Here is a 27,936-nt window from a genome sequence, read left to right as displayed (position 1 = left end):
CGGCGCGCGGGCGAGGGGGTGCGGACGTTCGCGCCGGGAGGGGCGGGGGCGGCGGACGCGTGCGCGCGGGCGAGAGACGCGGCGAGGCGGGACGATTGGACATCGGCGCGACGCGAGGCTCGACGGGTGATCTGGGCGTGCGCGAAACAGTTGGAGGCTGGGAACTGGCCGGATGATGGGTTTCTGGACGCGCACACGCTCGCGCACGGGGTGGTCGTTTTAGCCGAGCTTAAGGGCGGAGAGGACGACGCGGGCGACGAAGAGTTCTTCACGGATGATCCCACGGTGAGCGCGGCGTGTAGAGACGCGGGTTGGGATCGTCGCACGCGGTTAGGTAGGATCGCGCTGGACCTTCTCGCGGCGTCGACGTTGTACTCTCCAGACCGAGTCCCTGAGTGGTGCGCGGACGCGGTGGCGCTCGTCGAGCGCGCTTTTTCGCGAGGCGAGAGCGCGGATGCAACCGGCGAGAAACCGCCGTTGGAAAGCGTGATACCGAGCGCGCTTCCAGAACGAGGTGTTCCAACGCTCGAGCCCGGGCGTGCGATCGCCGTGGAGCAAGCGAGCGAGTTATCGACGACTCGGTTCTATACCGATTACATAGCCAAGGAGCGACCGTGTGTCATCAAAGGACATATCGGCGCCGACGGAGAGGACTGGAAACTCATGGATGACTTCAAAACGCTCGATTTGTTTGAAACGTACGCCGAGACGATCGTGCCGGTGGAGTACGGCACCGCATTCGAAAGTCACGGCACCGGCGTGACCACTCTTGGAGCGTTTGCTCGCGACTTTTTGGTGCCGTCCAACGACGCTCATGACGGATTACCCCCGAGCGAAAAAGTCGCGTACATCTCGCAGCATCCGATATTCAATCAAATACCCGCGATGCAGGACTCGTTTACGATTTCTCCATACTGCTTGGGACGTATTCGCACCGAGACGTCAGCCATAAACGCTTGGTTGGGAACCGCAGGGACGAAGACGGCGATACATCGAGACCCCTATCTCAACCTCCTCTGTCAGATCGCCGGACACAAGTACATCCGAATATACGATGATGCACAGACCAAATACTTGTACTGCGACGACACGGACGTTCTCCGGGCCGGTAACCGGAACACGTTCACGCGCTCGCCGGTCAATCCTGAGAGCGCAGCCGACGCGCGAGAGTATCCGCTCGCCTCGCACGCCGAGTATCTGGAGACCATCCTCGCCCCGGGTGACGTTTTATTCATGCCCAAGAATCACTGGCACTACGTTCGCTCCCTCACGACGTCCGTGTCCGTCAATTTCTGGTTTTAGAGTTTTTATCATAGCATCGTAGCGCGTAGCACTCAACTGTCCCGCGCGTTCCGCGCCGTCCGCACATCGCATCCCTCGCGCGGCGTCGTCGCGTCCACCGACGGGACCATGTCCTCGGCCACGACGCCCGACGCCGAGATCGACGTCGCGGACCGCGTGGGATGCGCAAAATGTCGCTGGTCCTTGGGCGGGTGCGGGTCGTGCAGGACGCAACCGCCGAGCGATCGCGCGCGATGTCCGCCGCTCCACGCGCGCCCCGGGTACGTCGCGTGGGCCAAGAGGAACGGTATCGTCGTCAACGCGCGCGCAAAGGCGGCGACGCGCGCGCGAACGGAGAAGATGACGGAGGGAGCGCGGAAGAAGGCGAAGACGCGCGAGACCGCGGATTCCGACGAGGCAGAATTCGAGGAGGCGACGCGAGCGAAGCGAGCGACGACGCTCGAGCGAGAGGCGGATCGAGAGACGGTAAACCGTGAGACGGCCGAACGCGCGGTAGTAGAACGGACGAGGGAGGCGGCGGCGAGGGAGGCGGCGGCGAGGGAGGCGGCGGCGAGGGAGGCGGCGGCGAAGCAATTCACAGTGGACGTCGATTGCGGACGGTTCAGATCGGACATCGTGGGACGACACGGCGACAATTTGAAGGTGTTGAGGTTCAAATCTGGGGCGCGCGTGCAGGTGCATCCGGAAAACGAGACGATGATCCAAGTTTACGGCACAAGAGAACGAATAGTCAAAGCGAAAGAGGCGATTACTGAGGCACTGCAAAAGGCTGAGGAGCGCGCAAAGGAGCGCGCGGCGCGAGGAACGACCCCGGTTAAACCGAAAAAGCCAGCACTAAACGTGATGAACATCGTTAACGACATGAAGAAACCGATCGAGCGGGACTCGCTCGAGGCGTTGGCCGCTCTGCAAGATAGGTCTCAGACGGAAGAGGCGGAAGTCGCCATGTTGGATGCCCAGTCGCAAGCCGCTGTCGATGATTTCCTGGGTAAGCTCTCACAAATAACGCGTAGCCGACAATCGATATTCGAAATCACAAGCGTCGCCCTTGCCATGTCATCTCGTGAAGGTGTGCCTGAGGCTGTCGTGTCCACTCTTCGAGAGCAAATGTCAAACGAGTCCACGTCGGCGTCGACGCGGCTCACATTACTCTTCGTTGTCGACTCCATCGCCCAAGCGAGTAACGTCGAATCGCGAGGCGGGTCGCATGCCGTCCACGCCATGTACACACGAGCGTTGCGTAAGCACATAGCAGACATCATCAAACATGTGATAGCCGTGATCAAGGTGGATGAGGCGACGGAGATGAAGGGTGTCGAGGTGCCGGACGGCGCTACCATAGGGGAAGCACACGCGCGATACCGCCGTCAGGCAGTGCAGAAAGTTTTAGCGATTTGGGAAAAGCGTGGGGTCATGGGAGCAAACGATATCGCGATCGGTAAAAAGGCAATCTCAAAGTTCAGACATGAACACTTGAAGAAGCGGGCGAGGGAGTTTGATGCGAGACTGGAACGGCAGCCTGAGGCTAAAATCAAGGTGCAATCCGACGGACTTAATGCGAATGAATTCGATGACATCGCGGCGATGTTGGGCAACCAGTATGGTGGCATTGATGCCTCTGGTATCGACCTGAGCATGCTCCGAGCGAAGCGCGTCGATGACGCGGCCGACACGCCGGCGTCTCCAAAGCACACGCAAAAAGTCTACATGGACTGGGATTCGGCGCCACCACAGGGTGACACGGGTGCGTTTGAGACCACGCGCTTAAGTCCTGGTTCGGTGAGGGATCCGAAATCCGCGCACAGAAGCTTTCTCACGGAGAGCGGCGAGCTAGATTGATGTGCGTCGCGTGCTAGTTTCATGTTACAATTGACATGAGTGTAAATCAACCTAACGGTACAATTATTCCGTCGAATGGTACATACTTTGTTATTTCGAGTCCTCGTCCACGCGCTTACTCTCATCTCTCGAGTTCTCCAACTCCGTGGAAAAGAAATGCCCGGTTTCCGACCGAAGCGAGCCAGCCGCTCCCTCGTTCTCGCTATCTCCATCGTGTGCTACGGCTTTCTCCCTCAGCCTTCCGATCGCGCTCTGACGCCCCACGCCCGAGTGTGAATTCACCACTTGTTCCACCCCATCCTCCGTGTACAGGAACACCATCGCCGGCTCGCCCAGACCGTCTCCGTCCAATCGCAGCTCTCCCAAGTTATCCAGCAATTGCAGCATCATCGACCCACCGTGTCGTCGTTCCTCCCCCCGATGCGTCCGCATCTTCTCCACCACCTCTCTCGACGTTCCTTCGTTCTCGCTCGCCTCGTCCGATCCATCGAACGCGCCCTCGCGCGCGCGCGTCAACGTCATCCTCGCGGTCGAGCTCGCGGTCGACCGCCACGATCGTCGACCGTCGCTCGAGCTCGTCGAGCGCGCGCGCGCGCTCGACCCGTCGCTCTCGTCGCTCGACGCGCCGTCGACGGCATCGACGTCGACGCGGCCGTTGCCGCTCTTCCGTCGCTTCGCGCGCCGCATCCGCGGTCGACGCGTCGATGTGCCGCGTCGACGCCGAGCGAACCGTCGCCGATCGACCACGGGCGTCGGGGCGAACCGTCGCGCGTACTGTTCGCGCACACGCATCGAAAAGACGCCCACGGGTCGGGCGACGGTTCGGGCGATCGATCGGAACGGTCGTATTGCATGCGATGTAACGGTATCGCGCGCGACGTGGGACGACGACGCCGTTCACGCCGCGAGGGCGCGTCGGATGGCGCGCGCGCGAGGGTGCGACGACGCCGGCGCGGCGTCGAAGGCGCTGGAGAGACGAAGCGACGCCCGTCGAGGTCGAAGGGCGACGGATATGGCGAAGCGAGGGACGTCGCGGAGACGCTCGAGCCAGGCGAGCGCGGCGTCCGCGTCGGCGGGGAACCAACGCTCGAGGGCGATGGTGACGACGTCGGCGAGGACGTCGGGGTCGATGCCGCCGGCGAAAATGGTGGTGATTCGGTCGAGCGGCACGAGACGCAAGATGTCGGCTCGACGGGACTCGGACGCGGGCGTGGCCGCCTTCATCTCCGCTCTGTACGCGCGTTCAAACTCGGCGCCGGTTCTCGGCGTCGAGACCGGTCGACTCGCCGCGATCGCCGCCGCTCTGTTCACCAAGTCGTCGGTCACCGGTGACGCCGAGCGCGCGGACGTCTCGTCGCGCGCGACCGGTGGTTTCGCCCGTGGAGACGTCTCTCTCGCCGTCGCCGAAGACGCCTCGACGACGCGCTCGGTCCCGTCGACGTCCATCGACGCCTCCGCGTCGTCGCTCGCGTCTCTCGCGTCATTTTCGTCCTCTCCGTCATCGTCGTCACACTCCACCACCGGAATCCTAAATCGCGTCTGCGTCGGTCGAACCTTTGACTCGAGCTCGAACGCGCGTTGACTCCTCGCCCGCTCCTCGCGCAAAATCTTACTCGTCGGCTCGTACCGCAGTGCCTCCTCGAAATCCATCACGCTCTCCAAGAGTTTTCCCAGCTCCCTCTTCGCCGTCCCGCGCCGCTGCAACACCTTCACCCTGAGCGCGCAATCCATCTCCAGTCGCGCCGCCGCGTCGCAATCCGCCTCGGCGTCGCTCCACCGCGCGAGCTTCAACCAACACATCGATCGATTCGCGAGCGCCGTCGCGCTCTCCGATCGCTCCGCGCTCTCGGTGTAGTGCTCGATCGCCTCCTCGTACCTCCCGGCTCGATACGACGCGTTTCCGCGCGCGCGCGCCGCCTCCGCCGCGGTCTCCGCGCGCGTCGATGATTCCATCGACCCTCCCTTTTGCCCTCGCGACGCCGCGCGCAGGGCGTCGTCCTCCGCGTTCGCGTCGGATATCCAACGCACGACGTCTTCGCGCGCGTCCGCGATCCTTCGAGCGTCGAGCGCGACGTCGACCGCCCGCATCGACCGCGAAGTGTCGTCACTCTTCGACGACATGTCGACGACGACCGTCCCCGCGCGTTGGGCGCGCGCGCGCGTGTCGCCGCGCGCGAACGCCGCGCGATCGCGCGCGTCGATGGGCGTGAACCGCCGAGTGCGGACCGAGGCGACGACGGAGGAGGACGAGGCGACGACGACGGATTTTCGACGACCGGTGGAGACGAGGGATGACTTGCTCGAGAGCGAGGCGTTTGAGACGGCGCTCAAGGCTGGGTTCGCGGCGCTGGCGCTCACGTGCGTGGGGATCGTCGTCAAGCTCTCGGGGCCGGTGATCGGGGAGATGGTGGATAAGTTCCCTGGACGACACTAGGAGGTCGACGCGCGCGAGGCGGATGGATAACCGTACCGGTAGCGTGTATTAAAATCACTTCACGCGCTAAAAAACGACGACGATCGGTTGAGGCGAGCTTTGAGCTCGCGACGAGACGCGGCGCGACCGAACACCTTGAGCACCTCGTCGATGAGACACACCGGCGCGGCGCACGCCATGACGAGCATCCATTCGTTGAAATCGAGAGGAACAATCGAGAAGACGTCAGCCAGGTACGGTATGTACATGATCACGAAGTGCGACCCGAAGGAGACGAGCATGGCGAGAAGAAGATACGGGTTGCGCCACGGCGGCATCATGACCAAAGACCCGTCCTCAGAGAGTGCGTTAAGCGCGTTGAACATCTCGATGGCAACGAGGACGGTGAGCGATAGTGTGGACGCCTTAATTTTTCCCGCCTCGAAGTACTCGCACGCGTTTTTGCCAGTGTAATCGTATGTGACTCCTCCTGCAGTGAATTTACCTCCCTTGAAGTTCTTCCAGCTCGCGCACTGACCCCAGGTGGTGAGCTGCGTGAGCGTCACCGCGGTGTGTCCGTCTCCACTCAAATCGATGCCCATGAAGCTCGTTTGCGTGAACCAAATCACAAAGGCACCCACGGTCGCGACACCGACGTAAAGCCCGACCACGGCGTACCTAAACATGACCCAGTTGGTCAGGAGATCTTCGTCCTTCCTTCTAGGTGGCTTGGTCATGATATCCTTATCTGGCGGATTGAAACCGAGAGCAGTTGCCGGCGGACCATCAGTGACGAGATTTACCCAAAGCAGTTGGACGGGGACGAGTCCCTCGGGGATGCCAAGCGCGGCGGTGAGGAAGATACTCACGACTTCACCGACGTTCGACGATATCATATATCGAATGAATGCCTTCATGTTGTTGTATATGCTCCTACCCTCGGAAACCGCTTCGACAATGGTGCTGAAATTGTCGTCTGCTAGGACCATGTCAGACGCCTCTTTGGCGACTTCTGTGCCGGCGATACCCATGGCGATGCCGATATCGGCAAGCTTCAATGCCGGAGCGTCGTTCACACCATCGCCCGTCATGGCGACCACCTCTCCCATGTCGCGAAGAAGACGCACGATGTCTTGCTTGTGCTTTGGCTCGGCGCGGCTGAAAACGCGTCCACCAGAACCCTGGAGAATTTTGAGCTGCTTTGACCTTGGCATAGCCGCAAATTCGCGACCCGTGAAAGATCGACCCTTGACCTCGGCTTGGTTCGAGAAGACGCCGATCTCAGTGCAGATGGCCTCCGCGGTGAGCTGGTTGTCGCCGGTAATAACGATGACTCGGATGCCCGCCGTGTGGCAGTCTTCGATGGCACCCGCGACCTCCGGTCTCGGAGGATCGCGCAACCCAGCCATACCGACGAATGTCAAGTCAGACTCGATCGATGCGTAAGCCGACGGATCCTTCAAAACGGCGTGCGCCTTGTGTTTCTCCGTGCCATCATAAGATGACAACTCACCGAGAGCAGACTTGGTGGCAAACGCCAGGCATCTGAGCGCACTACGAGCCATCTTCGCTTGCTCGGCGAGAATCATTTTTCGCATCGACGCAGAGAGCGGCAATGTTGATCCGTTTGGCAACTGGACGCTCGAGCATCGCTCGAGCAATACTTCTGGCGCACCCTTGACGAGGAGTTCATTCTCACGCAATGAGCCGTTGCGCTTTCCTTTCGTCTTCTCACCCGCGATCACGCTCATCGACTTGCGATCGCGATCAAACTCCAACATGGCTTTTACGTCAAAGGTACTTTCAATCATGTCGCACACGATCTGCGCATTCTGCTCCGGATCAGATTCGCGTTTCGCCTCGACGCCGCGCATGTTCTCCAGACCTATCTTCTCACACAACACTTTGAGAGCCCCTTCCGTCGGTTCTCCGACGCACTTGTACGCGCCATTTTTGAACTCTATGTGCGCTCCATTGCACAGCGCAGAAACTTTTCCGATCGAAATCAAGTTGGCATCCAGATTTTTTGGGATGCCAATGACACCGCCCTCGGTAGGATTGTACGTCGTCCCTTCAACTTCGTACTGATCCAACTTCTTCTCATTGCGAACCGAGATGAGCTTGACCACCGACATTTGGTTCGTTGTCAATGTTCCCGTCTTGTCACTGCAAATGACGCTCGTGCAGCCGAGCGTCTCGACGCTCGGAAGTTTGCGGACGATGGCATTTTTTTGCGCCATCTTTCTCGTGCCCAAAGCCAAGCACGTCGTGATCACGGCGGGTAAACCCTCGGGGATCGCCGCCACCGCCAGAGCGACCGCAATCTTGAAGTAGTACGTGCACTTGCCCAGATCGAACGTGACGGTCGGAATCGGGGAACCAGCCTTGAAGCTAAACTGGATGAAGTGCTCGTAGTTGATCAACCAAACGATGAGACAAATAAGGCCGATCATCTTCGTCAGACTCTCGCCGAAACGATCCAACTTTTGCTTCAGAGGCGTGTCCTCTTCCTCCTCGCTCGCCTCTTTAATCTGAGACTGAATCTTACCGATTTCCGTGGCCATGCCGATCGTGTTTACGACGCACAGGCAGCTTCCGTTGGACACCGCCGTGCCGGCGAACATCATGCACGTCTTACCTTGGAGCTCGATGTCGGCATCGCGTACAGCGTCGGTTCGTTTATCAACGGCCACTGACTCTCCAGTGAGAGAGGCCTGCTCGACCCGAACCGTGGCCGTCTTCAACTTGATAACTCTACAATCCGCCGGCACACGGTCACCCGTCTTGAGCTCCACAATGTCTCCCGGCACCAACTCCCTCGCCGCCAGGGAGCCGTTCCACACGCCATCGCGCAGGCATTTAGCGTGCTCGCTTTGCATCTCCTTCAGCGCTTCAAGCGCATTCTCCGCGTTGCTCTCTTGCCAAACGCCGACTATCGCGTTCAGCACTAAGATGAGCAAGATGACCAGCGGTTCCACGTACGCCGCGAACGAGTGCCCGCCCTCACTCTCGCCGCTCTCAAAATACGCCAGCGCGAACGACACCGCCGCCGCGAGCAACAACACCTTCACCAGCGCGTCGTCGAACTGCTCCAAAACGAGCTCCCACAGCGGCTTACCCGGCTCGCGCTCGAGCTCGTTAAACCCGCCCGCCTCCGCCCGCCGCGCCTCCACGCTCGCCGCATCCACCCCCGTCGACGCGCGCACGCCGTGATGCCTCAGCGTCTCCTCCACGCTCTTCGTCCACGCCGCGCACGTCCCGTCGTCCGCCACCATCGCGCGCGGTCCACGTTTCCTTCCCTCGATCCCTCGACGAAGCTTGTCGAAACACCCCTCGATCGCGCTCGCGCGTCGCCCCTCGTGGCCGTCCGCGCGCGCGCTCGCGCCCGAGTGCGCCGACGCGCGATCGCTCGCCCGTCCTCGCTCCGCGCCGCGATCGCCCGCCCCGGTCGCGCGCGCTGCCCTTCGACGCGACCGCGACCGGGTCCACGCGCGGGGCCGCCGCGGGGCGGGCGAGGTGTGGAAGATGAACCGACGTGTGACTGCCGGTTCGTGTCGACACCGCGACGCCCTCGACGCCGACCGCGGGCGATGGCTCGAGCGCGGCGCGCGATGGCGACGGCGATGACGATGGCGATCGCGGGCGCGAGATGGACGCTCGCGCTCGAGCTCGACGGCGTCGCGACGCTCGCGCGCGCGCTCGGGGACGACGGATTGGTGGTGCGCGCGCTGTCTGGGGATGTGTGCGGAGAGGCGATTCGGTGTCGATGCGCGAGCGATGGGTCGTCGTGCGCGGTCGTGGGCGTGCGTTTGTCGGGGAGAGGATTACGAGGGAGGCTGCCGAGGGAGATGCCGGAGAGCTTTGAGGGGCTGGAGACGTTGGATCTGAGCGACAACGCGATTCGAGGGGAGATTCCCGCGAGCTTTCTTCGAGCGATGCCAAACCTGCGAGAGCTGTATCTCGGATTAAACGCGCTCGAGGGAGAGATTCCGCGAGCGATCGGCGATTTGAAAAAGTTGGAAGTCTTGAACATCGACGGTGGGTACTCCGAGCGCCAGAGATTCGCGGAGGATTGGGTTCCGGCGGATAAGCGCGACGTGTACGGGACGCCGGGAACGTATTTCGGGAATCAACTCACCGGGAGTATCCCCGAAGAGATTGGCGAATTATCACGATTGCGTATTTTGAACTTGCATCGAAACATGCTCGGAGGCGAAAACGACCGCTTGGCGATTCCGGCTTCGATCGGCAAACTCGCGAGGTTGGAGTTTATGGACGTCTCTGGCAACAAACTTCGAGGAGCACTCCCACTCGAGATCGCCAGGTTGTCCCGGTTGGTTCAGTTAAATGCAGGTAAATTTTTCAAAGCCAACCTTTTACTTTTTTGATCAACGTATGTAGATGACAATTTTATCACCGGCGAGATTCCGAACGATTGGAGCGAAGCGAACGCATTGGAAAGTCTCATACTCGAAGGGAACCTCCTTGAGGGTCCGCTCCCGAGCTTTCTCCCTAGAAATCTGACGTTTCTGGATCTTCACGAGAATCAACTGACGGGATCAATCAATGAACCACTCATTCGTTTGACAAGATTGGAGAGCGTGCTGCTCGACCGGAACTTATTTTCCGGGCCAGTGACGATTTCTTTGCAAACCAACCCGAATTTGAAGATGGTGTCGCTGGCGAACAATCGCGAGCTGTGTGGTGAACTACCCACGCTGCCGACATCGACGCAAGAAGCGCGAGATAATGAGTGCGATAAGCCGTACGAACTGTGCCAGCTGTGGCCGGAAACTGCTGGGACGCTTCTCGGGCTTGGAACGTGCTCGTGCGCACGCCCCGGCGAATCGTGCTCGGTATGGAGCATCGGAGGGAGACGGGAGACGTGCTGTGAAGAATCGTCGTGCCTTCTCGTTCCATTCGGATTTGGTGTAAAATCGTGCATCCCGTGCTCTGATGCCTTTCAGCGCTGCGGAGGTCGAAATTACGACGGACCAACGTGCTGCAAAGAGGGTTTGAAGTGCACACGAATTGACGACAATCGAAACGAGTGCCTTCCGTGTGCGGAACGATGGCAGCAGTGCGGTGGAGAGGTGTACGACGGACCGAAGTGCTGTCTGAAGGGCAATAGTTGTGTTTCTTTCGATCGTTATTACGCTCAGTGCCAGCCGCTACCCGTGTCTATGTGACAGTCCATCCTGGACTCGTTGTTACTTGCGTGGTTGCACTCCCGAGGCGTTAGTCGGCACGCACGAGGCACAGGCGTTTCTTAGTCGTCATTTCGACGCGATCCTTCACGTTTTACCATTTCAATGCAAGTTCACTTACTTTTCATCGCTTTTCTACTCGGTATCGGCAGAGTTTCGGCTTTCTCTACGCAAGAGGTGGACATCGTGTACACCTCAGGAGAGGACCGCGATCCCATCCGTCTCTTCATTCCTGACATCTCTGTGCCCAACAGCACGACGACCACGCCGGAAGTTCCTTTGGTCGTCCTCTTACATGGACGCTGCATGGACGGAGAGTCGACAAATCGCATCTTACGTTTCAGCGAACAAGTCGACGAACGCGGCTTCATTCTGGCTCTTCCGGAAGGCACGAGAAATCGTTACTGGTGCTCCACGTGCGCTCGGCTTGGCGGCGTTCTCAACACGAGATATGGCTGCCGTTCGTGGGCGGCCACGCCCGCGTGCTGTGCTGCGAATCGATTCTCCTTCCGTCCGGGTGACCCTGATATTTGGGAACCCGTCGATGACGTCGAGCACATCTCGCAAGTCATTCAAGCCGTGAAGTCTCAATACAACGTCGCTGAGGACAAAGTGTTCGTTGTCGGATGGGAGAACGGCGGATTTATGGCGTACAGAATGGCGTGCGAAAAGCCTGACTTGATCAGTGGAATTGTTTCAATCAGTGGTCTGACTTTTGCTGATGCTCAAGCGAACTGCGCCGCGTTCAACGCCGACTCAAAGACACCCGTGAACGTCCTGCACATCGCGGGTGAATTCGACAACATTCCCGTTGATGGCGGGCGTTTCGAAGGCAGACCGATTCCGTCCGTCGACACCACGCTCGCGGGCTGGGCCGATCACAACGGATGCGACTCAAACGCGAAAGTCACGAATTCGAACGTCCTCGTGTCTCGCCAAAAGCTCGTACCAAACGCTGCCGACACAGATGTCATGTTCTTTGGCAACACAAGCGAATGCGATACCGGTGGCCGCACGGAATTGCGCCTCATCCGAGGACTCAACACCGAACTCGCCAACGCGATGACATTCACATCGAGCTTTTCGCCAGAAATCATCGATTGGATGCTCGAGTCCGAAGGTGTTTCGAACAACGGCTTCGTCGATGTCGTGGATGATGATGATAATACTGCGCCCGCGCCCGCGCCGAGCGTTGAAACGTCCTCTGGTCCCGAACAAGGCTACACGTATTGTCCGCCCGATGTGTTGCGGTGTCCCGATGGGGAGATGGTCACGCGCCAAGCGCCTACGTGCGAGTTCCAGTGCTCGAACGGCTCCCCGCAAATTGAGTATCTGGAGTCAATCTGTACGAGCAACGACTGCTGCGGTACGTACGGCCTGTGCCTGTCCACATCCGCTTGCACCGGCGTGTCATGTCCGAACGATATTACTCTCGACAACTATGACACGTACATGCTCGCTCGCGAGAGCCCGCCGACGGCTCCGCCGAATAGCGCCGCTGGAAAGACAGACGCGTTCACTTTCGCCGCGCTCGCCGTCGGCGCGATGATCGCGTTCGTGTGAGTTTCTCGTTCGCGCATTTAACCTGTGTACATCACGGATGAATTTAATGAAGAGCGCTGCTGCGTTACAATTATCACCGATCCGGCTTAAGTTTCGTTCGATGAGATGTTTTTCTAAGCGTTCCCTCGACGCGGTCGGGTAGAGACGTTTGAAGCCTTGAGCGCCGAAATCATCGCGTTCGAAGTGTCGCCCGTCTCTCGCGGCATCGATGCCATGGGCGCGATTGGCTGAGCGTTTGACTTTTGCGCGCGTAGAGTCAAGCCAACGGTCACCGAGCTCGCACCGTTATCCTCGTCGAGATCCATACCGCCGGCTCCGTCCTCGATCGACTCGGATCTCTCCGGCGTGCTACCCTTCCCGCTATCGGCGCCTTGAAGCATGAGCAACATCTCCGCCTCTTCCTCAAGGTTCGCCGGCTTGGTGGACGTGGATAATTTGGACATGCGCCCGGATAACGCACTGTCGTCGCGAGGTATTCCTCCTCCGCGACCTTGCACCGGTCGCGTCGGCAGCGGCGGCAACTGCGATCGCACCGACGCCGGAATGGGAACATCCTTGCCAAAGTTTGTCACGGCTGCGTCTCCACGAATCGCCCGCGCGGCGGCATCGTACGCCAACGCCGCCTCTTCGGCAGAATCGAACGTGCCGAGCCAAAGTCGCGAACCACGCGTTGGGTCTCTGATCTCCGCCGCGTACTTGCCCCACGGTCGCTGCCTGACGCCTCTGTACACGCTCTTCTGCGGTTTGCCGCTCGAATTCAACGGCGGCGACGAAACCGCCGCCGCGTTCGGCAACGATGCGACCGCTTGCGCAGCCGCCGTCGCCTCGCTGACGGCGGCGCGAGCGAGCTCCATCCTCTTCACCTTGGTCACGCTCGTCGACGGCTTGTGCACGCCCCCCGATCGAACCGGCGGAGACGACGAAAAGCTCGCCAACGACCGAGGCGAGTCTTTCATGTTCATCGGGGGACTAAACGCGCTGAATCCACTGTTTGGCGATCCGATGTGATGCTTTCCCGGGAGCGAGGACGATAATCCCGGAAATCCCAACCCTCGCTCTGGCTGCGCCATGGGTCTCGAGACTTGCGGAATAGCCGTGGGCGACGATCCGTAAAACGTTGGCGACGCCCCGAACGACCCCGGAGACGTCCCGAACGCCGCGTGCGCCATCGCCATCGACGCACCGGATCCGATTCCACCCCCTCCGACCACCCCCATCGCGTTATAAAATCCCGCGCCGATCGGCGCGCTCCCGACGGCGAACCCCCTCGCGGGCGCGCTCGACGCCCCCCCGTCCCCATCCACACCGCCCGCGCTCGTCCCGTTCGCACCACCCCGATACGGCTCAAACGCCGCGAACGCACCTCGTCTCAGACCATCCGCGGACGTCCCCGCGCCCGCCTCCGGCGGCGCCATCGCCCGCGCGGACGCCCGCCTCGGCGCTAATCTTATCGCCTCTCGCGTCTCCACCCGTCGCGCCCGCGCGCGCGCCCTTTTCCCACCCCTCGCTCGGCACCACGCGCGCGCGCGGACGTCACCACCCCCCTCGCCCGTCACCACGACGCGCGCGTCGCGCGTGGGTCCACCGCGGTCGAGTCCGCGCCGCCGTATCCGCCGCCTCGACGCCTCCACGCCGTCGCGTCACCGCCCGATGCCGTCGCCCGCGCGCGTCGTCGGCCGAACCCCTCGCCCGCGCTCGAGCGCGTCCGTCGCGTCCGTCGCGTCGCCCTCGCGCGTCGCGTTCACGTGCGCCCGCGTCGCCGTCGCCGTGAGCGTCGACGCGCGATGGCGTCGACCGCGGCGACCGGCGGCGGATACGACGCGCGTGCGAGGGTTTAGGTGTGCGAGGCACGCGTCGTACTTCACGCGGTATAAGGACATCATCGCGCGCCCGTCGCGACATCCGCGCGCGTGGGTCGACCGCGCGACGGACGGGTCGATGGTGCGTAGTCGAGGCGTCGATCGTCTATCGCGTGGTGGGCGTGATGCGGTGCTAAGCGGATGTAGGGTTTAGGGTTTAGAGTTTCGGGTTTCGAGTGGATGGATGCATGAATGAATGAATGGCGGCGTCGATCGCGCGCGCGAGACGGCGACGCGGCGAACGCGCGCGGACGAGGGAGATGGAGACGACGTACGCGGCGATGACCTCGGACGTCGTCGTCGTGAGCGCGGCGGTGGTGCTGTGCGTCTCGGTCGGGGGCTTGGTGTGGATGAAAACGTCGGGGGGACGGACGACGGGGTCGAGCGTGGCGACGGGTTCGGAGAAGGACGCGGACGATGGGACGCGGACGAAGCTCACGGTGTTTTACGGCACGCAGACGGGGACGAGCGAGCGGTACGCGCGGGAGGTGGTGGCGCACGCGCGCGCGCGGTACGGAGACGCGGTGCGGGCGAGAGCGATCGATTTGGAAACGGTGGACGCGATGGGGGCCGAGGACGCGCTGCAGGCGGAGACCGCGTGCGCGGTGTTCTTACAGTCGACGTACGGGGACGGCGAACCGACGGACACGAGCCAGGATTTCGTGTACTGGGCGAGAGACGCGGCGAACGACGGGCGCATGCCGGATTTGCTCGAGAGTCTCACCTTTAGCGTCTTCGGACTTGGGAATCGATCGTACGAGCAGTTCAACGCGGCGGCGAAGATGGTTCACAACGCCCTTATCGGGCTCGGGGCGAAGCCTTTGCTCAAGCTCCATCTCGGAGACGATGATCAGTGCCTCGAGCAAGACTTTGAAAACTGGATCGAGGCTTTTTGGCCCGCGTTTGAGACCAAGTTTGGCTTACACAGCGACGGTGGGGACGAAGACCTGCCTCGTTACGACGTTGTCATGATGGACGGTGGCGACGGCGAGCGCGCGGCGGCGACTCAGGCGGCCAAGTACGAGAAGGAACACTCCAACGCGCGCGTCGCCGCGACGGCGACGCATCCGTTTCTCGCCCCAGTAAAGGTTGTTCGCGAGCTTTACGGCAACGGCGCCGATCGAAGCTGCGTGCACGTCGATTTCAACATCTCTGGTACGAGTCTGCACTACAAGACGGGCGACCATTTGGGAGTTTTCGCCGAGAACGGTGCGGATATTGTCAAGCGCGTTGCCAAGACTCTCAAGTGCGACGTCGACTCCGTCTTCCGTCTGGAAAAGCCGATCGATGCCCCGGCATCGCTCCCCGAGCCTTTCGCGACGCCTATGACGGTTGGGGGCGCCATCGCGAGATACGTGGATGTTTTGAGTATGCCACGCAAGCAAGCGCTCGCGGCACTCGCATCTGTTGCCAGCGATAAGGACGCCAAGAAGCTCGCGTTTTTGGCGTCTCCGGCGGGTAAGGATGAATTCGCCAAATACATCACGAAACCGCACAGATCGCTGTTGGAGGTAATGGAGGACTATCCGAGCGCGGTGCCGGATCTCGGGCTGTTCTTTGGGGCCATCGCTCCGAGACTGGCGCCCAGATTTTACAGCATCAGTTCCAGCCCAGCCGCGGATAAGAACATCGTCACCGCCACCGTGGCCGTCGTCAAAGAAAAGGTGGCCACCGGACGGGAGCACGAGGGAGTGGCGAGTACCTTCTTGCAACGAGCGGCTGAGGGTCAAAAGATACCAATCTTTGTGCGCACGAGCACGTTCAGACTGCCACAGAATCCAGAGGCGCCCATAATCATGATCGGTCCGGGCACGGGCTACGCCCCTTTCAGAGGCTTCTTGCAGGAACGCACCGCGTTGAAAGCGTCGGGGGCGAAGTTGGGCCCCGCCATGTTATTCTTTGGCTGTCGCAACAAGGATAAGGACTTCATGTACGAAGCAGAAATGCAAGCTGCGCTTGAGGACGGAGTCATCACGAGTCTTGACGTCGCATTCAGTCGCGATGGTCCAAAGAAAGTTTACGTACAAGACAAAATTATTGAAAAGGCGAGCACGGTGTATCCGATCGTGAAGGGCACGGTCGGTAAGAACGAAGGTGCCGTTTACATTTGTGGTGACGCCAAGAATATGGCCAGAGACGTGAACAAGGCGTTGCTGAGCGTTTTGATGCGCGAAGGCGACTATGCCGCGCACGAGGCTGAAGAGATTCTTCGAAGGTTGAAAAACGAATTTAGGTATCACCAAGACGTGTGGTAGTCGAATCGGTAGGTTCGGTAGATTCATTTAATTAGTTATCCGTCTTGATTGAAATGCAGCGCTAAGCGGTCTCTTATCCGACAGCGTTCTCGAAGGCGCTTTGCGTTTCTTGAAGAATTGTTGAATCAATTTTATCTGATGCGCTCAGAGCGTTCAAGGCGTCTCGTATTCGTGTCGTGTTGTCTTCCCCCAATGCGAGCGATGAAGCAGTTCTCCTCGTCATGTTCAGTATCGTGATTGTAGCTTCGTTCCACGCTTGCGCCTCAGCGTCGTCGCGTGAAACTAGACACCCTTCTAGGGCCACCACGACGGTGGAGGTGGCGGCGTTCACATCCGTCGAGCTAAGAGCTGCTCCCAAGAACTTTTCGAGCAAGCGCAAACCATCCATCATGAACGCAGTAAAATCAACAATCGAAGGCGATGGGTACCTAATGCTTTTCGCGACATGCGTCGAAAGCTTGAGAAACTCGTTCGGTCGCATGATGGAGCACGTCTCAATGGACGTTTCGTCAGCAAAACTCGCGTTTAAGACGCGCATCGCCAACCTCGATGACTCGTCTCGTTTCATCAGAGCGTCAGTGCAACAAACCAGCACGGGCGTGGACACAAAATTGGCGAGGAACTCTCGACCGACTGAACACGCCGCGATAGCATCAGCGATTTCAAGCGCCGCAAATCTCAGGGAGTCATTCTTCTCTGCGTTTTCAATGCACGACATCAGCGCATTTCGCAACGCAGTGCCGTGGCATGCTGCCTCGATACTGGCCTGAGAGGGCATCCCTATACGCGCGTTGCCGACACCGTTTTGCGCTTCACACATCGCACGGATCACGCTAACGAGTAGCTGTTTGCACGCGAGCCGGAATGAAACCCGCGTAGCAGCTACGCCGACGCTCTTGATCAGGAAGGACACAAAAAAATCAGGCACAGCACCGCGTGTCACACACGTTCGCAGAGCGTCAGCATCGAACAGGTACACGTACTCAACCCCGAATAAATTATCTTTCGACTTCTTTGCGGCGCTGACGCTCGTAATCGCTTTTAACCAAACTGGCGAATCGGTGGTGCGTGGGAGCTCCTGTGTCGAAGTCGTTTCGTTGCGGCCAAAAAAGTTCTCCAAAGTGGTGGACTCGTCCAGCTTTTGTCGCTTCGCTGGTTTGTGAACGCTCTGAGGGACGCTGACAGCGTTTTCTCGCAACCTCCTAACTTCCTTTTCATCGAGACCGACGGCTTTTAGCGCCTGTTGCGTCACTATCCACATTTTTGCCGTGTAAGTCGCGATTTCAGTTATTTTGCGCTTGACCGCAGCAGCTGACAATCCCGCAACAGTATGGATCGCCTCTTCGAAGAATTGCTTGCTTGCCTGTCCCACACGCAACGAAGGATGTTTCAATAGAAATTCGACCAGCATCCGCAGATTTTCTTGTACGACGTCGTCAGCGCTGAGTTTCCTCATAGATTCTCGCACAGACGGCTTCCCTGTGGGCGCCTTGGTTGCGGGCGACGAGTTTGACGTCGAAGCATGCGCACCGATGCGGGGCGCTGACGAGAATGACGATGCGAGCGAGAAAACCCGAAGAAGCGCTGGATCCTCAGCTGCCTCGTTCGTTTCCAAGTGGGCTGGCAAACTCGAAATAACCAGAGCTTCGCCTGTTCTGCGCGCGCGGTTGGCGAGCATCGAAATTGTGGCTCGGTGCCGCGCCGTTTCTTCGTCGTCGCCGATCGCGGTAGCGTCAAACTTCTCAAAGTCGCCAATCGCTTCATCTTCTCCAGCGATGAATCCGTCGTCGTCGTCATCAGACGGCGCCATCGGCTCGTCCTCCTCTTCGTCTCCGTCGGAAAGACTCTCCCCAGAGTCCTCTTCTTCCCATTCGTGAGCGGAATCGTACTCGTAATCGACATCTGCCTCGCGTTTAAAAGGGTTTCGACCAGTAACGACCGAGGCTTTCAGCGGACGGTTCGGAAACGGGCCAGTACCCCAAAACGCAGGTCGCTCGTACAGTTCCACGTCGATATCGAACAGCCGCCTGCGCCTCGCGGCCTTGACTGTAGATTCGATCTCGTCTCGTTTGCGCTTCTTTGTGCCGAAACAAAGCACCGCTACGATTTCGACCTCGGGATTGACTCGTCGCGCACCCCATCTATTCTTCAAACACCGACTAGCTTTTGCGCACTTTGATCTCCATCGCGATAGCAATTCGTTCCGAATAGTATCGATGCTCTCCGTCTCATCATGAGCTCGCACGATGTTGTCCAGTCGCGTTCGCACCTCGCTAGAAATTTCTGGCGTTTTGACACTCGGCGTCACCGGCTTCTCACTCTTCTTGGCTTTCCCTGGAGTAAAAAATCTGGCGAAACGATTGGCCTCCTTTGCCTTCTTTTCCGCAGCCTTTCGCTTCTCCGCCTCTTTCGCCTCCCTCTCTGCGATTTTCTCGGCTTCCTTCTCCACCTTGAGTCGCGCCTTCTCCTCTTCAGCTCTTCTCTTCTCCGCCTCCTTCGCCTCTCTCTCCGCGAGCTTCTCCGCCCGCATTCGCGCCTTCTCCGCCTCCTTCGCCTCTCTCTCCGCCTCTCTCTCCGCCTCCTTCGCCGCCTTGACGCGTTCTCTCTCGGCATCCTTCTCAGCCTTCATTCGCGCCTTCTCCTCGCGCGCGCGTTCGATCTCCTCCGCCTTCGCTCGCTTCTCCGCCTCCTTCGCCGCCTCTCTCTCCGCTCGCACTCGCGCCTTCTCCGCCTCTCTCTCCGCCTTCTTCGACGTCGTCGTCGCTTTATCCGTCGTCGTCGTCGTCGCGCCCGCGCTCGTCGTCAAATCCACGACGACGGACGCCTCGACGTCGACGGATCCCGCGCGCGCGGGCGAACGGCTCGCGCGTTTGCTCGGTGACGCCTCCGATTGGTTCCGCGCTGCGTTCGTGGCGTCCGTCATGGCGTCGCGGGACATCACGCGCGCGGGGAAGTGCGGAACGGTTAGGAGTTTGAATTTTCAAAGTCAGCTGTCGCTCGGCGCTACGTGTACGCCGCGGTGAGATCACGGTACTTGCCACCTGCACGGATGAGGCTGTCGTGGGTGCCGCTCTCTGCGACGATGCCACCGTCACCGCTATTTTCAAGCAAGTAGATTTTGTCCGCGTTTCGGATCGTTGAGAGACGATGCGCGATGACAATAGTGCTGCGCTTGCTGCCGTCGGCGAGCAACCCGTCCAGGGCGGCCTGGACGAGGCGCTCGGACTCGTTATCCAAAGCAGACGTGGCCTCATCGAGGAGCAAGATACGGGGGTCGTTAATGATGGCGCGAGCGATGGAGATGCGCTGCTTTTGACCGCCAGAGACGCGATTGCCACCGATGCCGACATCCGTGTCGTAGCCCTCGGGCATGCGTTGGATGAACTCGTGCGCATTCGCCAACTTCGCTGCATCGATGACTTTTTGTCGCGTCGCGACACCACCTGGCATACCCGCGGCGATATTATCGTGCACACTTCCTGAGAAGAGCGTGGGCTCTTGCTCCACCAATCCCACGTTGCTTCTGAACCACATCAAGTCGAGATCGCAGAGGTCAACGCCGTCGATGAAAATCTTACCCGCGCTCCCCGAGCCCTCGACTGCGACCTTGAATGCCTTCCCGTCATCGTCATTTGCCACACTTTTGCTGACCCTCACGATTTCGTAGAAACGTTCGAGGAGTTGAATCGCCGTCGACTTGCCACTACCAGATTGACCGATGAGCGCCACGGTCTCTCCGGGATTGACTTCGAAGTCCAACCCACCGAGAACCGGAGCATCACGCGTTGGGTAGCTGAAAAAAACGCCTTTGAACTCAATCTTACCCTGCAATTTGTCGATCACCTTTCCAAACTTCTTCTCGTCCGATTCCTTGGACGACGTCGGGACATCACGAGGCACCTCCTCGGTTTCCGTCACCTTCACGAAAGGCTGCGCGTTCACCAGCGGAATTCTGTCGATGAGTTTGAAAATGCGTCCCGCCGAAGCGACACCATCACGGTTATCACCCGCAAACGTTGCGGCTTGACCAACACCCGCGGCGCAGAAGCCAAGCGCCCAGAGAGACTTCATGAAGTCCATAAAGTTAAGCTCATCCTTTTTTATCAGTTGGCCACCCCACCAGAAAGCAAAGCCGTAGAAACCCATCGTCAGCGCCTGAGCGAGACCAAACGCACCACCAGTTCGGAGAGCCTTCCGTCGTTCCTCACTTATGGTGGTCGAGATAGAAGCAGCATAGTTCGCCGCCATTTTTTCTTCGAGCCCGAATGCGTGCACATCTTTGATCATCGTGACAGTCTCCGAAACGCGAGCGGTTCCCTCGGCGACGGTATTATCCAGTGACGTGTCATCTGCAAGATTTTTCATATTGAGCATTTCTCCAATCGATAGCACCGGGACGCACGCAAGAAGAACCAGTCCGTATTTCCAGCTCGCGGAAAGCGAAACAGCGAGGCCAAACGTGAGTGCCGCTGCGGCTTGGATCGCGCTTCCAAAACTCTGCCCAGTCATTGTGCGGACTTTTGTGGTGTCTGCCTGGAGAAGAGTCGTAAGTGCACCGACAGTGTTTTCCTTTTCATCAAAAAAAGCAACGTCCTGACGCATGATGGACTGAAACAAGTGAACACGCAAGCGCGCAGTGAGTCGCTCGCCGATGTTACCGAAGATCCCACCTTGCGTCCCCATGACGATGAACGCTCCCACGGCGACGGCACCCATGGCACCAGAAAGTACAGCAGAGCGTTCCCGCATGTACTCGATGTCATCCAAGTAAAACACGGTGAGAAGCTCGGCGAAAACGAATGCGACGGAAGGCATCACACAACCGTTTGCAACCGCGAAGAGCGTCCCGAGGGCAAGCAGCGGCGTGTCTCCCGAGCTGTATTTCCAAACACGTGATGCTTTCACTTTGTACAGCTCCGCTTTCTGCTCAGTCTTGTCACTTTTCTCCGTGCCTTCCTTGTCTTCGTAGACAGAGTCAGTTTTGAAGGACTCGATGGAAGCCGTTGAGGCAGACTTCTTTATAGTGGCGATACGCTTTACTGGTTCGGTCCTCGACATGCCCACCAAATTGCGATACATGCCCTTCGGACCACGAGCCATGAGCTCATCATGCGTTCCTTGTTCGAGAACGATCGAGCCGTGGGCACTACCGGCACCACCTGCCAATCCGGCGGCTGCGTCTTTGCTGCCGAGAACTACAATTTTATCGGCGTCACGCACTGTCGTCAATCTGTGAGCGATAACTATCGTCGTTCGGCGTCCGTGTGCGGTGTTATTCACTAAACCATCGAGAGCAGCCTGGACAAGTTGTTCATTTTCGGTGTCTAGAGCAGATGTGGCCTCATCAAGGATTAAGATTGCCGGATTACGCAAAGCGGCCCGCGCAATGGCAATTCTTTGCTTCTGTCCACCAGAGAGCTTTGAGTTTTTTCCTCCGACTTTCGTGTCATAACCGTTCGGGAACGAGGTTATGAAATCATGTGCGCACGCCGCTTCTGCTGCGGCGGCGATTTCGCTGATGGTCGGCTTCGTACCCCCGAGAGCCATCGGTCGACCGGCGGCGATGTTATCCGCGATGGATGCCTCGAAAAGCAAAGGTTCTTGCGAAACGATGCCGATGTTCGCACGCAGCTTGTCGATACGGATCGTGCGCAAATCAATTCCGTCGAGGAAGATCGAACCGCTCGTGGGATCGTAAAATCGTTCGAGAAGCTTGGTAATAGTACTCTTACCGCATCCCGAGGCGCCGACTAAAGCAACAACCTTTCCGCCTTCAATCGTGAGATTCAAGCCAGTAAAGACTGGTTTCTGCGGGCTATATTCAAAGTTGACGTCCTTGAACACGATTTGTCCGTTAATCGGCGTCGAGAGCTCCTTACCAGTCGGCGCTCGCGTATCGATGCCGTTCTCAGGCTCGCGGTCGATCACTTCATACAGTTGGTGCGCAGCAACGCGAGCCTTTGCTAAAGCCCCGAACGCCGGACCAGCCTGTCCAAGAGCAAATCCACCGAACAGAATGGAGAAGAAAACCATGACGATGGTTCCTCCCGTGTAACACGGTGACGCGGCGGAGTCCAGAACGCCTCCGAAAGCCGTGTCCAGGCGGTAACCACAGCCACAGTTCGGTGTTGTTGACAACCCAGCCATGGTGTAATCCAATGCGCAGGCGCATTGCGACAGGGACTCACCAGTGTACACTCGGTTTGGATCATTCATGTACGTGCACTTGATTGACGAGAAGTTGGCGTGCGCGCCCCAAGTGGCATCATTGATGTCAGTCAAACCGCTCGGTGCGGGGTACTTTGCCAAAGCATCGGCCTTGCTGTCCGCGATCAGCTTGGATCCGTACCACAGACCCAGTGCATACATGACGAACATAGATGCAAAGAGCCCACCTCCGGCAAATGACACCTTCCAGAGTTGCTTGGATCCATAGCGCTGCGCTTTACCCAAGTTGGATTGATATCGACTCGTCGCCACGCGCTGAAAGTTCAAAGCTGTCGTGACGCGAATCGCTCCGATGGTCTCCGTCGCGATCGCGCCCGCACTGTCGTATTCAACGTTTCCTTTTTGAGTGTCTTGAATCGCCTTGATCAAAAAGTACGTCGAGAATCCCAAAAGCGGGACGCACGCGAGAATGACGCCGGAGAGCTGCGCGTTGAAGTAAAAGCCCACCCCGAAGCCACCAGCCATGGAGAAGAAACTCTGGACGATCTCTGCGAACTTCTTTGACAGACCGACTTGAAAATCATTCACAGTGGCCCCGGTCAGCGTGGCTAGTTCGCCCGCTTTCTTACTCTCAAAAAATTTGATGTCCTGCGCCAGCATGCTCCTCACGAATGCGGTGCGCACGTTCCTCGCCGCGCGCGCCGCCGCCCAAGAGCACAACCAGTACCCCAGCGTCAAACTCAGTCCCAACGACACCGCCACGATCTCCATCGCGATCACGGCCTGGTTAATCTGCGACGCCACGTCCCCGACGGCGGTGGAGTCCAACAAATTACCAAACGCCACGTTGACGGCTGGAAACAGCGCCCCGCCGAACGCGCTGAAAACCATCCCACCCCCGAGCAAACCCATCTCCATCGGTCCGTAGTACCTGAACATGGCCGTGAACGGCGCCATGGGCGCCGCCGCCCGCGTCTCCGGGTCGTCATCGTCCGCCCTCTCATCCTTCGACGTCATCGCTTCCGTCGCATTCTTCGTCGTCATCGCTTCCGTCGCATTCTTCGTCGTCATCGTCGACGCGTCGACGACGATCTCGCGTTCTCACGACGTCGCGCGCGTGACGTCGCGCTCGAGCGTCGCGTGGACGTCCGCGCGCGTCGCGTCGACGACGGCGTCGCGACGTCACGCGAGATCTCGTCGTCTGATCCCCGTTGAGTCACCGAACGGTCGGTCGGACGGACGGACGGAGCGACGAGACGGAGCGAGGTCTCGTCGACGCCACAGGCGCGCGCGCGACGGCCGCGCGAAGGGACGATTCGAGCGCGTGCGCGCTCACGCGTCGGTCGCCGGGACGATGGCCGTCGCCGAGGTCGCGCGCGGGATCGGGACCGGGGCGAAGGAGCTGTCGGAGAAGATGAACCGGCGTGCGCTCGCGATGCGCGTGGAGACGTACGCGCGACGGGCGACGGAGACGGCGAGAGCGCTCGCGGACGCGCGAGAGGCGCTGAATGACGCGGAGCGTGAGGTCAAGGGTGAACGCGAGCGGGCGAACGCGGCGACGGCGGCGTGTCAGGCGCTCAGGAGAGAGCTCGGGAGGATGCAAAAGCTTAATTTAGAAGCCGAGCGGCGGGGGAGGTATGAGCTCGAGCGAGGGGCGAAGGCGAGGAAGACTTTGGTGGAGATGGTGCAGGACGCAAAGAAAGACTCGCGCGAAGCCCGAGGAGCGGCGAAAGAGGCGAGCGAGCGGGCGCAGATGATGGAGGAGTGGGCGAAGAGGCGCGACGCGGCGGCGACGAACGCGGCGACGCGACTGAACAGAAGCCTACAGGATTGCGCTTCGCTCGCGAGACGCATCAAAGTCGTCACGGAGGAGAATGTGCGACTTCGTAAGCGTGCTGTGCGCGATCGCGCTGAGCTCGACGACGCGACCGAGTACTCAGAGCGACTTGAGTCGGATTGGATGACGCGCGAAGGCGAGAAAATCACCGCTCGCAACCCGATTTACGTCGATTCAGGGACGTTTGGTGAACAAAGCGAAGCAGATTCTTGAGATTACAATATTTCACCATACTCACATGAGCGCCTTGAGCGTCGCGGCGATACCGGCGATGCTGACCCCTCCAAGGATGATGGGCACGGCGACGTTGAGCCAGCTCGTGCCCTCACCCTTCTCACCGACGAACCCGTCGTTGTTCATGAAATTCAACGGATTCCCATCCTTGTCCTCAAAGTTATTCGCCTCTGCGTCGCCAAACGCTTCGTCAGTACGAGTTTTTCATTCCGGTCGCTCGCAACCTCGCGTGCCTTATCTCTCACGCGTTCGTGCGCCTTATCTCCCTCGCGTTCACATGCGCGCGAACGCACCCAACTCCATCACGACCGTGCGCTTCGGGTCCTTTAGGTTAATCTCTGTGATATCCCCGCTGATCGTCCCGAGGCCCATGGAGACGAGCTGCTTCAGACCCTTGAAGTCGATCTTTGCCTCGTCCTCATCCTTGGACGAGTTAGTTTCTTTCTTCGTCGCGCGCACGATGGCGGCTGCACGGGCGCGCTTAGACGCAGCGAAGGTGACGCGCGTTACTGTCTTCGCGGGCGACGCGCGAGCGGCGAGCATCTCGACGGTGTCACAGAGTGTGGTGAGCGGAGCAGCGCGGACGTCGACATCAAGCGCGGCGCGCTACAATTGAGATCGCCGAACCCACGTGGCCGAGAGTCCGTTCTGTACCTATTACTGAACGAACTGGGCAATCGCAACAGCCAAACCGACGGCGAAGATGGCGCCGTGGATGGCGTGATTCCACATCGGATGTCCGTTTCTCGGCCGACTTCGGCCGAAGATGTGCACGAGCACCGGAGCGGTGTAGGCGAATATCAATCCGAAGATGCCTCCAGCCTTTGAAAGGATGAAACCGATGTCAATTCTCGGATGGGCGGCACAGAACGACCCGAGGGCGATCACGGAGACGTTGATGACGAAGGAGAAGATGGATTCATACTTCGCGGGAACGCCCGGAATCAGTGCGCTGACTTGCACGCGAAGTATGTAAAGCAAGAGCGGGACCATGGTAAGAAACTGCACTGTTATCGCTGCGTGCGCACTCAGAGTGTAGTAATCGCTCGGAGGGTACACTCGTAAGAAGTTTGCGGCACGCGATGAGCCATCTGGTCCCGAACGTACGGCTACGTATGCTGCGCTGAAATTTCCCGCAACAGCCGGCACCAGGTATGAAATCAACGTCAACGCGTACGCCACGAGCAGGTTTCTAGCGTTGTTCCTCGAATTTCTGTTCGCACGGCACACCGGAATGATCGCATGATGCGAAAACGTGCAGCTTGTGAGAAAACCCGTCGTCTTGGCGAACGTGGAGAAACTTGCCAAGGGCGCTAACGGAGCCACCGGCTTCTCCGCTATGACGGATTTGAAAATTATGAAGAAAATCAAATATGTCATGAAGAACGGTCCGGCGACGCTCATGGCAACGAATCCGTCCAAATTCCTCACGCCTCCAAGCAGTAAGAGCACGATCGCCGTAACAACGACCGCCGTGAACGGATTCCAACACTTGGCGAAATCGCGGTATGCGTTCGTACATGTCGCCCAACTCGTCCCGTTCGTCGAATTCGTTGAGTTAGTCGAGTTCGACGATAGCGCCATCAGGGTCGATAACGCGCTTTCGACCGCCGCCGTGCGCTCTCGTCGCAAACCCGCGAATCCCTTCACGATTCCGTACACGCTAGTGCTCAGCATCATGTCGAACACGACCACTGTCTGCGCGAGCATCAGCGCCATAGCGACGTTCCCGCCGACTCGCGCCCACCGCCCGAGGTGTGCGCCACACATTGCCGAAATATCATCGTGACCACCTCGCACCCCGTACCGCAACACCAACGTTGACGTGTACGCCATCATCGTGCCTATGAACACCGCGAGCGCCGCGCCGAGCGCCAACCCGCTCTCCGTGAACGCCCACGGCGCCGCGAGCACGGACGACCCGACCATGCAATTCCAAAGCGCGAGCGTCGTTCGAACGTCCCCGGCGTCGCCGCTCGTCGCGGTAACCGCGTCATCGTTCGACGCGTCGTTTCTCAAGAGCTCCGCGTCGTCGACGTATAAATCATCCACGCGTCGCTCGCCGCGTCCGTCCTCGACGTCCGTCGACGACGCCGACGCGTCGAGGTACGTGTCATCGTCACTATCGCTCACGAGGCGCTCGAGGGCTTCGTCCGGGCGCTCGTCGAGCGTCATGCTGTGCGTTTTTTGAAAAAGTAACGAACTCTCGAGCGGCACAGTGTGACTCGAATCGAATCGAGTCCTTCGATGCCGTCGACGTCGACGTTCTCGTCGCTGTCGAGACGCCTGAAAAGCGATGAAGGGATAAAGCGTGCACTGTTGACCGATGGTATCGCGGTGATTAACGACGGGATCGATCCCGCAAACGCTCGAGAGCTCGCTCGAGAGCTGTCCCGGTTGAGGTCACTTCCGAATGGTTTCGAGCGAAACAAGACGGTTTTTATGAAGGACGGCGAGCGGTACGAGCTCGAGAAGCGCGGGGTGTACGAACGAGAGGCACATGCGATGTCCGAAGAGTCATGGAGAGTCGCGGCGCCGACGTTCGCGGCGATGGGATTGGAGGGGTTTCCAGAACGGGACGCGCTGAGCTGTGCGTTGGGAGGTCGAGCGTTGACACGGGAGAGCGTGAAAATGCAGACGAGCGAGGGCGGGTGCTTTCCGTTACACTTTGATTCGGATGCTGTGTTAGATTCAAGACGGTTGACGATGTTGTGTTACCTGGGCGTCGGAGACGAAGGGGCCGAGGAGCCGAGGGACTGGAGAAAAGGAGACGGCGGAGAACTGATTTATTACGGATTTCCGAAAAAGGAGACGCTGATCGAGCCTCGAGCGGGACGGGTTGTGTTGTTTAGCTCAGAGTTTGGGTTGCATAGCGTGTTGCCGAGCCTCGTGGCGAGGCGTTACATGTTCACGTGTTGGTTCTTTGCAAAAGAGAGGAGAGAAATGGACGCGGCACCGCCGCCTAGGCCAGACGACCCAGTTCAGCAAGCGTCGGCGCTTTTGCATCCATCGCTTCGGAAACATCTTACAAAGGTCGTGCTCGCTAATGAATGGGCGAATTCTATCGAGGGAGCTCATCACGATTCGGAGAGTCGCGCAGCGGCTCTACGGACGCACTGGGATGAAGTCCAACTCATTTCGCAGGTTCTTGGGCGGAACTACCCGCTCGGTTTGGACCATATCGCGCGCGCAATGAAGAATGGAGACGAAGAAGCGCTAGCGAGCGGTGTAGAGTGGTTTCCGTAGACTGTGGTATGAT

General features: G+C 59.3%; 16 protein-coding genes across 16 annotated transcripts; 8 read left to right on the top strand and 8 right to left on the bottom strand.

The window, feature by feature from the left end:
• On the top strand, positions 1 to 1,302 carry OT_ostta01g04710 (JmjC domain; the record flags this gene model as incomplete). The annotated part of the gene is made up of 1 exon (XM_003074482.2): positions 1 to 1,302. A coding segment is annotated over one exon (1,302 nt), but the record flags the coding sequence as incomplete, so codon positions are not given.
• Positions 1,303 to 1,410: 108 nt separating this feature from the next.
• Positions 1,411 to 3,141, top strand: OT_ostta01g04700 (ENTH/VHS; the record flags this gene model as incomplete). Its single annotated transcript, XM_003074481.1, has 1 exon — positions 1,411 to 3,141. The coding sequence occupies one exon, from the start codon at positions 1,411 to 1,413 to the stop codon at positions 3,139 to 3,141; it is 1,731 nt and encodes a 576-aa protein (XP_003074528.1).
• A 90-nt stretch (positions 3,142 to 3,231) lies between these two features.
• On the bottom strand, positions 3,232 to 3,663 carry OT_ostta01g04690 (unnamed product; the record flags this gene model as incomplete). The annotated part of the gene is made up of 1 exon (XM_003074480.2): positions 3,232 to 3,663. One exon carries the CDS (start codon positions 3,661 to 3,663, stop codon positions 3,232 to 3,234), a length of 432 nt encoding a protein of 143 aa, XP_003074527.2.
• A 375-nt stretch (positions 3,664 to 4,038) lies between these two features.
• On the bottom strand, positions 4,039 to 5,262 carry OT_ostta01g04680 (Tetratricopeptide repeat; the record flags this gene model as incomplete). Its single annotated transcript, XM_022985424.1, has 1 exon — positions 4,039 to 5,262. The coding sequence occupies one exon, from the start codon at positions 5,260 to 5,262 to the stop codon at positions 4,039 to 4,041; it is 1,224 nt and encodes a 407-aa protein (XP_022838302.1).
• Positions 5,263 to 5,341: 79 nt separating this feature from the next.
• OT_ostta01g04670 (unnamed product) lies at positions 5,342 to 5,575 on the top strand (the record flags this gene model as incomplete). The annotated part of the gene is made up of 1 exon (XM_022985423.1): positions 5,342 to 5,575. The coding sequence occupies one exon, from the start codon at positions 5,342 to 5,344 to the stop codon at positions 5,573 to 5,575; it is 234 nt and encodes a 77-aa protein (XP_022838109.1).
• A 59-nt stretch (positions 5,576 to 5,634) lies between these two features.
• On the bottom strand, positions 5,635 to 8,829 carry OT_ostta01g04660 (Cation-transporting P-type ATPase, C-terminal; the record flags this gene model as incomplete). Its single annotated transcript, XM_003074476.2, has 1 exon — positions 5,635 to 8,829. One exon carries the CDS (start codon positions 8,827 to 8,829, stop codon positions 5,635 to 5,637), a length of 3,195 nt encoding a protein of 1,064 aa, XP_003074523.2.
• A 336-nt stretch (positions 8,830 to 9,165) lies between these two features.
• OT_ostta01g04650 (Cellulose-binding domain, fungal) lies at positions 9,166 to 10,743 on the top strand (the record flags this gene model as incomplete). Its single annotated transcript, XM_003074475.2, has 2 exons — positions 9,166 to 9,907; positions 9,956 to 10,743. The coding sequence occupies 2 exons, from the start codon at positions 9,166 to 9,168 to the stop codon at positions 10,741 to 10,743; spliced, it is 1,530 nt and encodes a 509-aa protein (XP_003074522.2).
• A 123-nt stretch (positions 10,744 to 10,866) lies between these two features.
• OT_ostta01g04640 (unnamed product) lies at positions 10,867 to 12,324 on the top strand (the record flags this gene model as incomplete). Its single annotated transcript, XM_022985422.1, has 1 exon — positions 10,867 to 12,324. One exon carries the CDS (start codon positions 10,867 to 10,869, stop codon positions 12,322 to 12,324), a length of 1,458 nt encoding a protein of 485 aa, XP_022838301.1.
• Positions 12,325 to 12,437: 113 nt separating this feature from the next.
• OT_ostta01g04630 (DNA-binding domain) lies at positions 12,438 to 13,739 on the bottom strand (the record flags this gene model as incomplete). The annotated part of the gene is made up of 1 exon (XM_003074474.2): positions 12,438 to 13,739. One exon carries the CDS (start codon positions 13,737 to 13,739, stop codon positions 12,438 to 12,440), a length of 1,302 nt encoding a protein of 433 aa, XP_003074521.2.
• A 704-nt stretch (positions 13,740 to 14,443) lies between these two features.
• OT_ostta01g04620 (Flavoprotein pyridine nucleotide cytochrome reductase) lies at positions 14,444 to 16,438 on the top strand (the record flags this gene model as incomplete). Its single annotated transcript, XM_022985421.1, has 1 exon — positions 14,444 to 16,438. One exon carries the CDS (start codon positions 14,444 to 14,446, stop codon positions 16,436 to 16,438), a length of 1,995 nt encoding a protein of 664 aa, XP_022838300.1.
• A 73-nt stretch (positions 16,439 to 16,511) lies between these two features.
• OT_ostta01g04610 (Chromatin assembly factor 1 subunit A) lies at positions 16,512 to 19,361 on the bottom strand (the record flags this gene model as incomplete). Its single annotated transcript, XM_022985420.1, has 1 exon — positions 16,512 to 19,361. One exon carries the CDS (start codon positions 19,359 to 19,361, stop codon positions 16,512 to 16,514), a length of 2,850 nt encoding a protein of 949 aa, XP_022838299.1.
• An 80-nt stretch (positions 19,362 to 19,441) lies between these two features.
• On the bottom strand, positions 19,442 to 23,677 carry OT_ostta01g04600 (ABC transporter, conserved site; the record flags this gene model as incomplete). The annotated part of the gene is made up of 1 exon (XM_022985419.1): positions 19,442 to 23,677. The coding sequence occupies one exon, from the start codon at positions 23,675 to 23,677 to the stop codon at positions 19,442 to 19,444; it is 4,236 nt and encodes a 1,411-aa protein (XP_022838298.1).
• Positions 23,678 to 23,960: 283 nt separating this feature from the next.
• OT_ostta01g04590 (unnamed product) lies at positions 23,961 to 24,656 on the top strand (the record flags this gene model as incomplete). The annotated part of the gene is made up of 1 exon (XM_022985418.1): positions 23,961 to 24,656. The coding sequence occupies one exon, from the start codon at positions 23,961 to 23,963 to the stop codon at positions 24,654 to 24,656; it is 696 nt and encodes a 231-aa protein (XP_022838297.1).
• Positions 24,657 to 24,677: 21 nt separating this feature from the next.
• OT_ostta01g04585 (hypothetical protein) lies at positions 24,678 to 25,220 on the bottom strand (the record flags this gene model as incomplete). The annotated part of the gene is made up of 2 exons (XM_022985417.1): positions 24,678 to 24,847; positions 24,971 to 25,220. 2 exons carry the CDS (start codon positions 25,218 to 25,220, stop codon positions 24,678 to 24,680), a joined length of 420 nt encoding a protein of 139 aa, XP_022838296.1.
• A 114-nt stretch (positions 25,221 to 25,334) lies between these two features.
• Positions 25,335 to 26,852, bottom strand: OT_ostta01g04580 (Amino acid transporter, transmembrane; the record flags this gene model as incomplete). Its single annotated transcript, XM_022985416.1, has 1 exon — positions 25,335 to 26,852. The coding sequence occupies one exon, from the start codon at positions 26,850 to 26,852 to the stop codon at positions 25,335 to 25,337; it is 1,518 nt and encodes a 505-aa protein (XP_022838295.1).
• A 72-nt stretch (positions 26,853 to 26,924) lies between these two features.
• Positions 26,925 to 27,923, top strand: OT_ostta01g04570 (Oxoglutarate/iron-dependent dioxygenase; the record flags this gene model as incomplete). The annotated part of the gene is made up of 1 exon (XM_003074466.1): positions 26,925 to 27,923. One exon carries the CDS (start codon positions 26,925 to 26,927, stop codon positions 27,921 to 27,923), a length of 999 nt encoding a protein of 332 aa, XP_003074513.1.
• Between the last annotated feature and the right edge of the window lie 13 nt (positions 27,924 to 27,936).

The sequence above is a fragment of the Ostreococcus tauri genome (genome assembly GCF_000214015.3).
Source record: "Ostreococcus tauri WGS project CAID00000000 data, contig chromosome 01, whole genome shotgun sequence".
NCBI lineage: Eukaryota > Viridiplantae > Chlorophyta > Mamiellophyceae > Mamiellales > Bathycoccaceae > Ostreococcus > Ostreococcus tauri.
The sequence above is the reverse complement of the archived record's forward strand: the minus strand, read 5'-3'. Positions and strand labels throughout refer to the sequence as shown.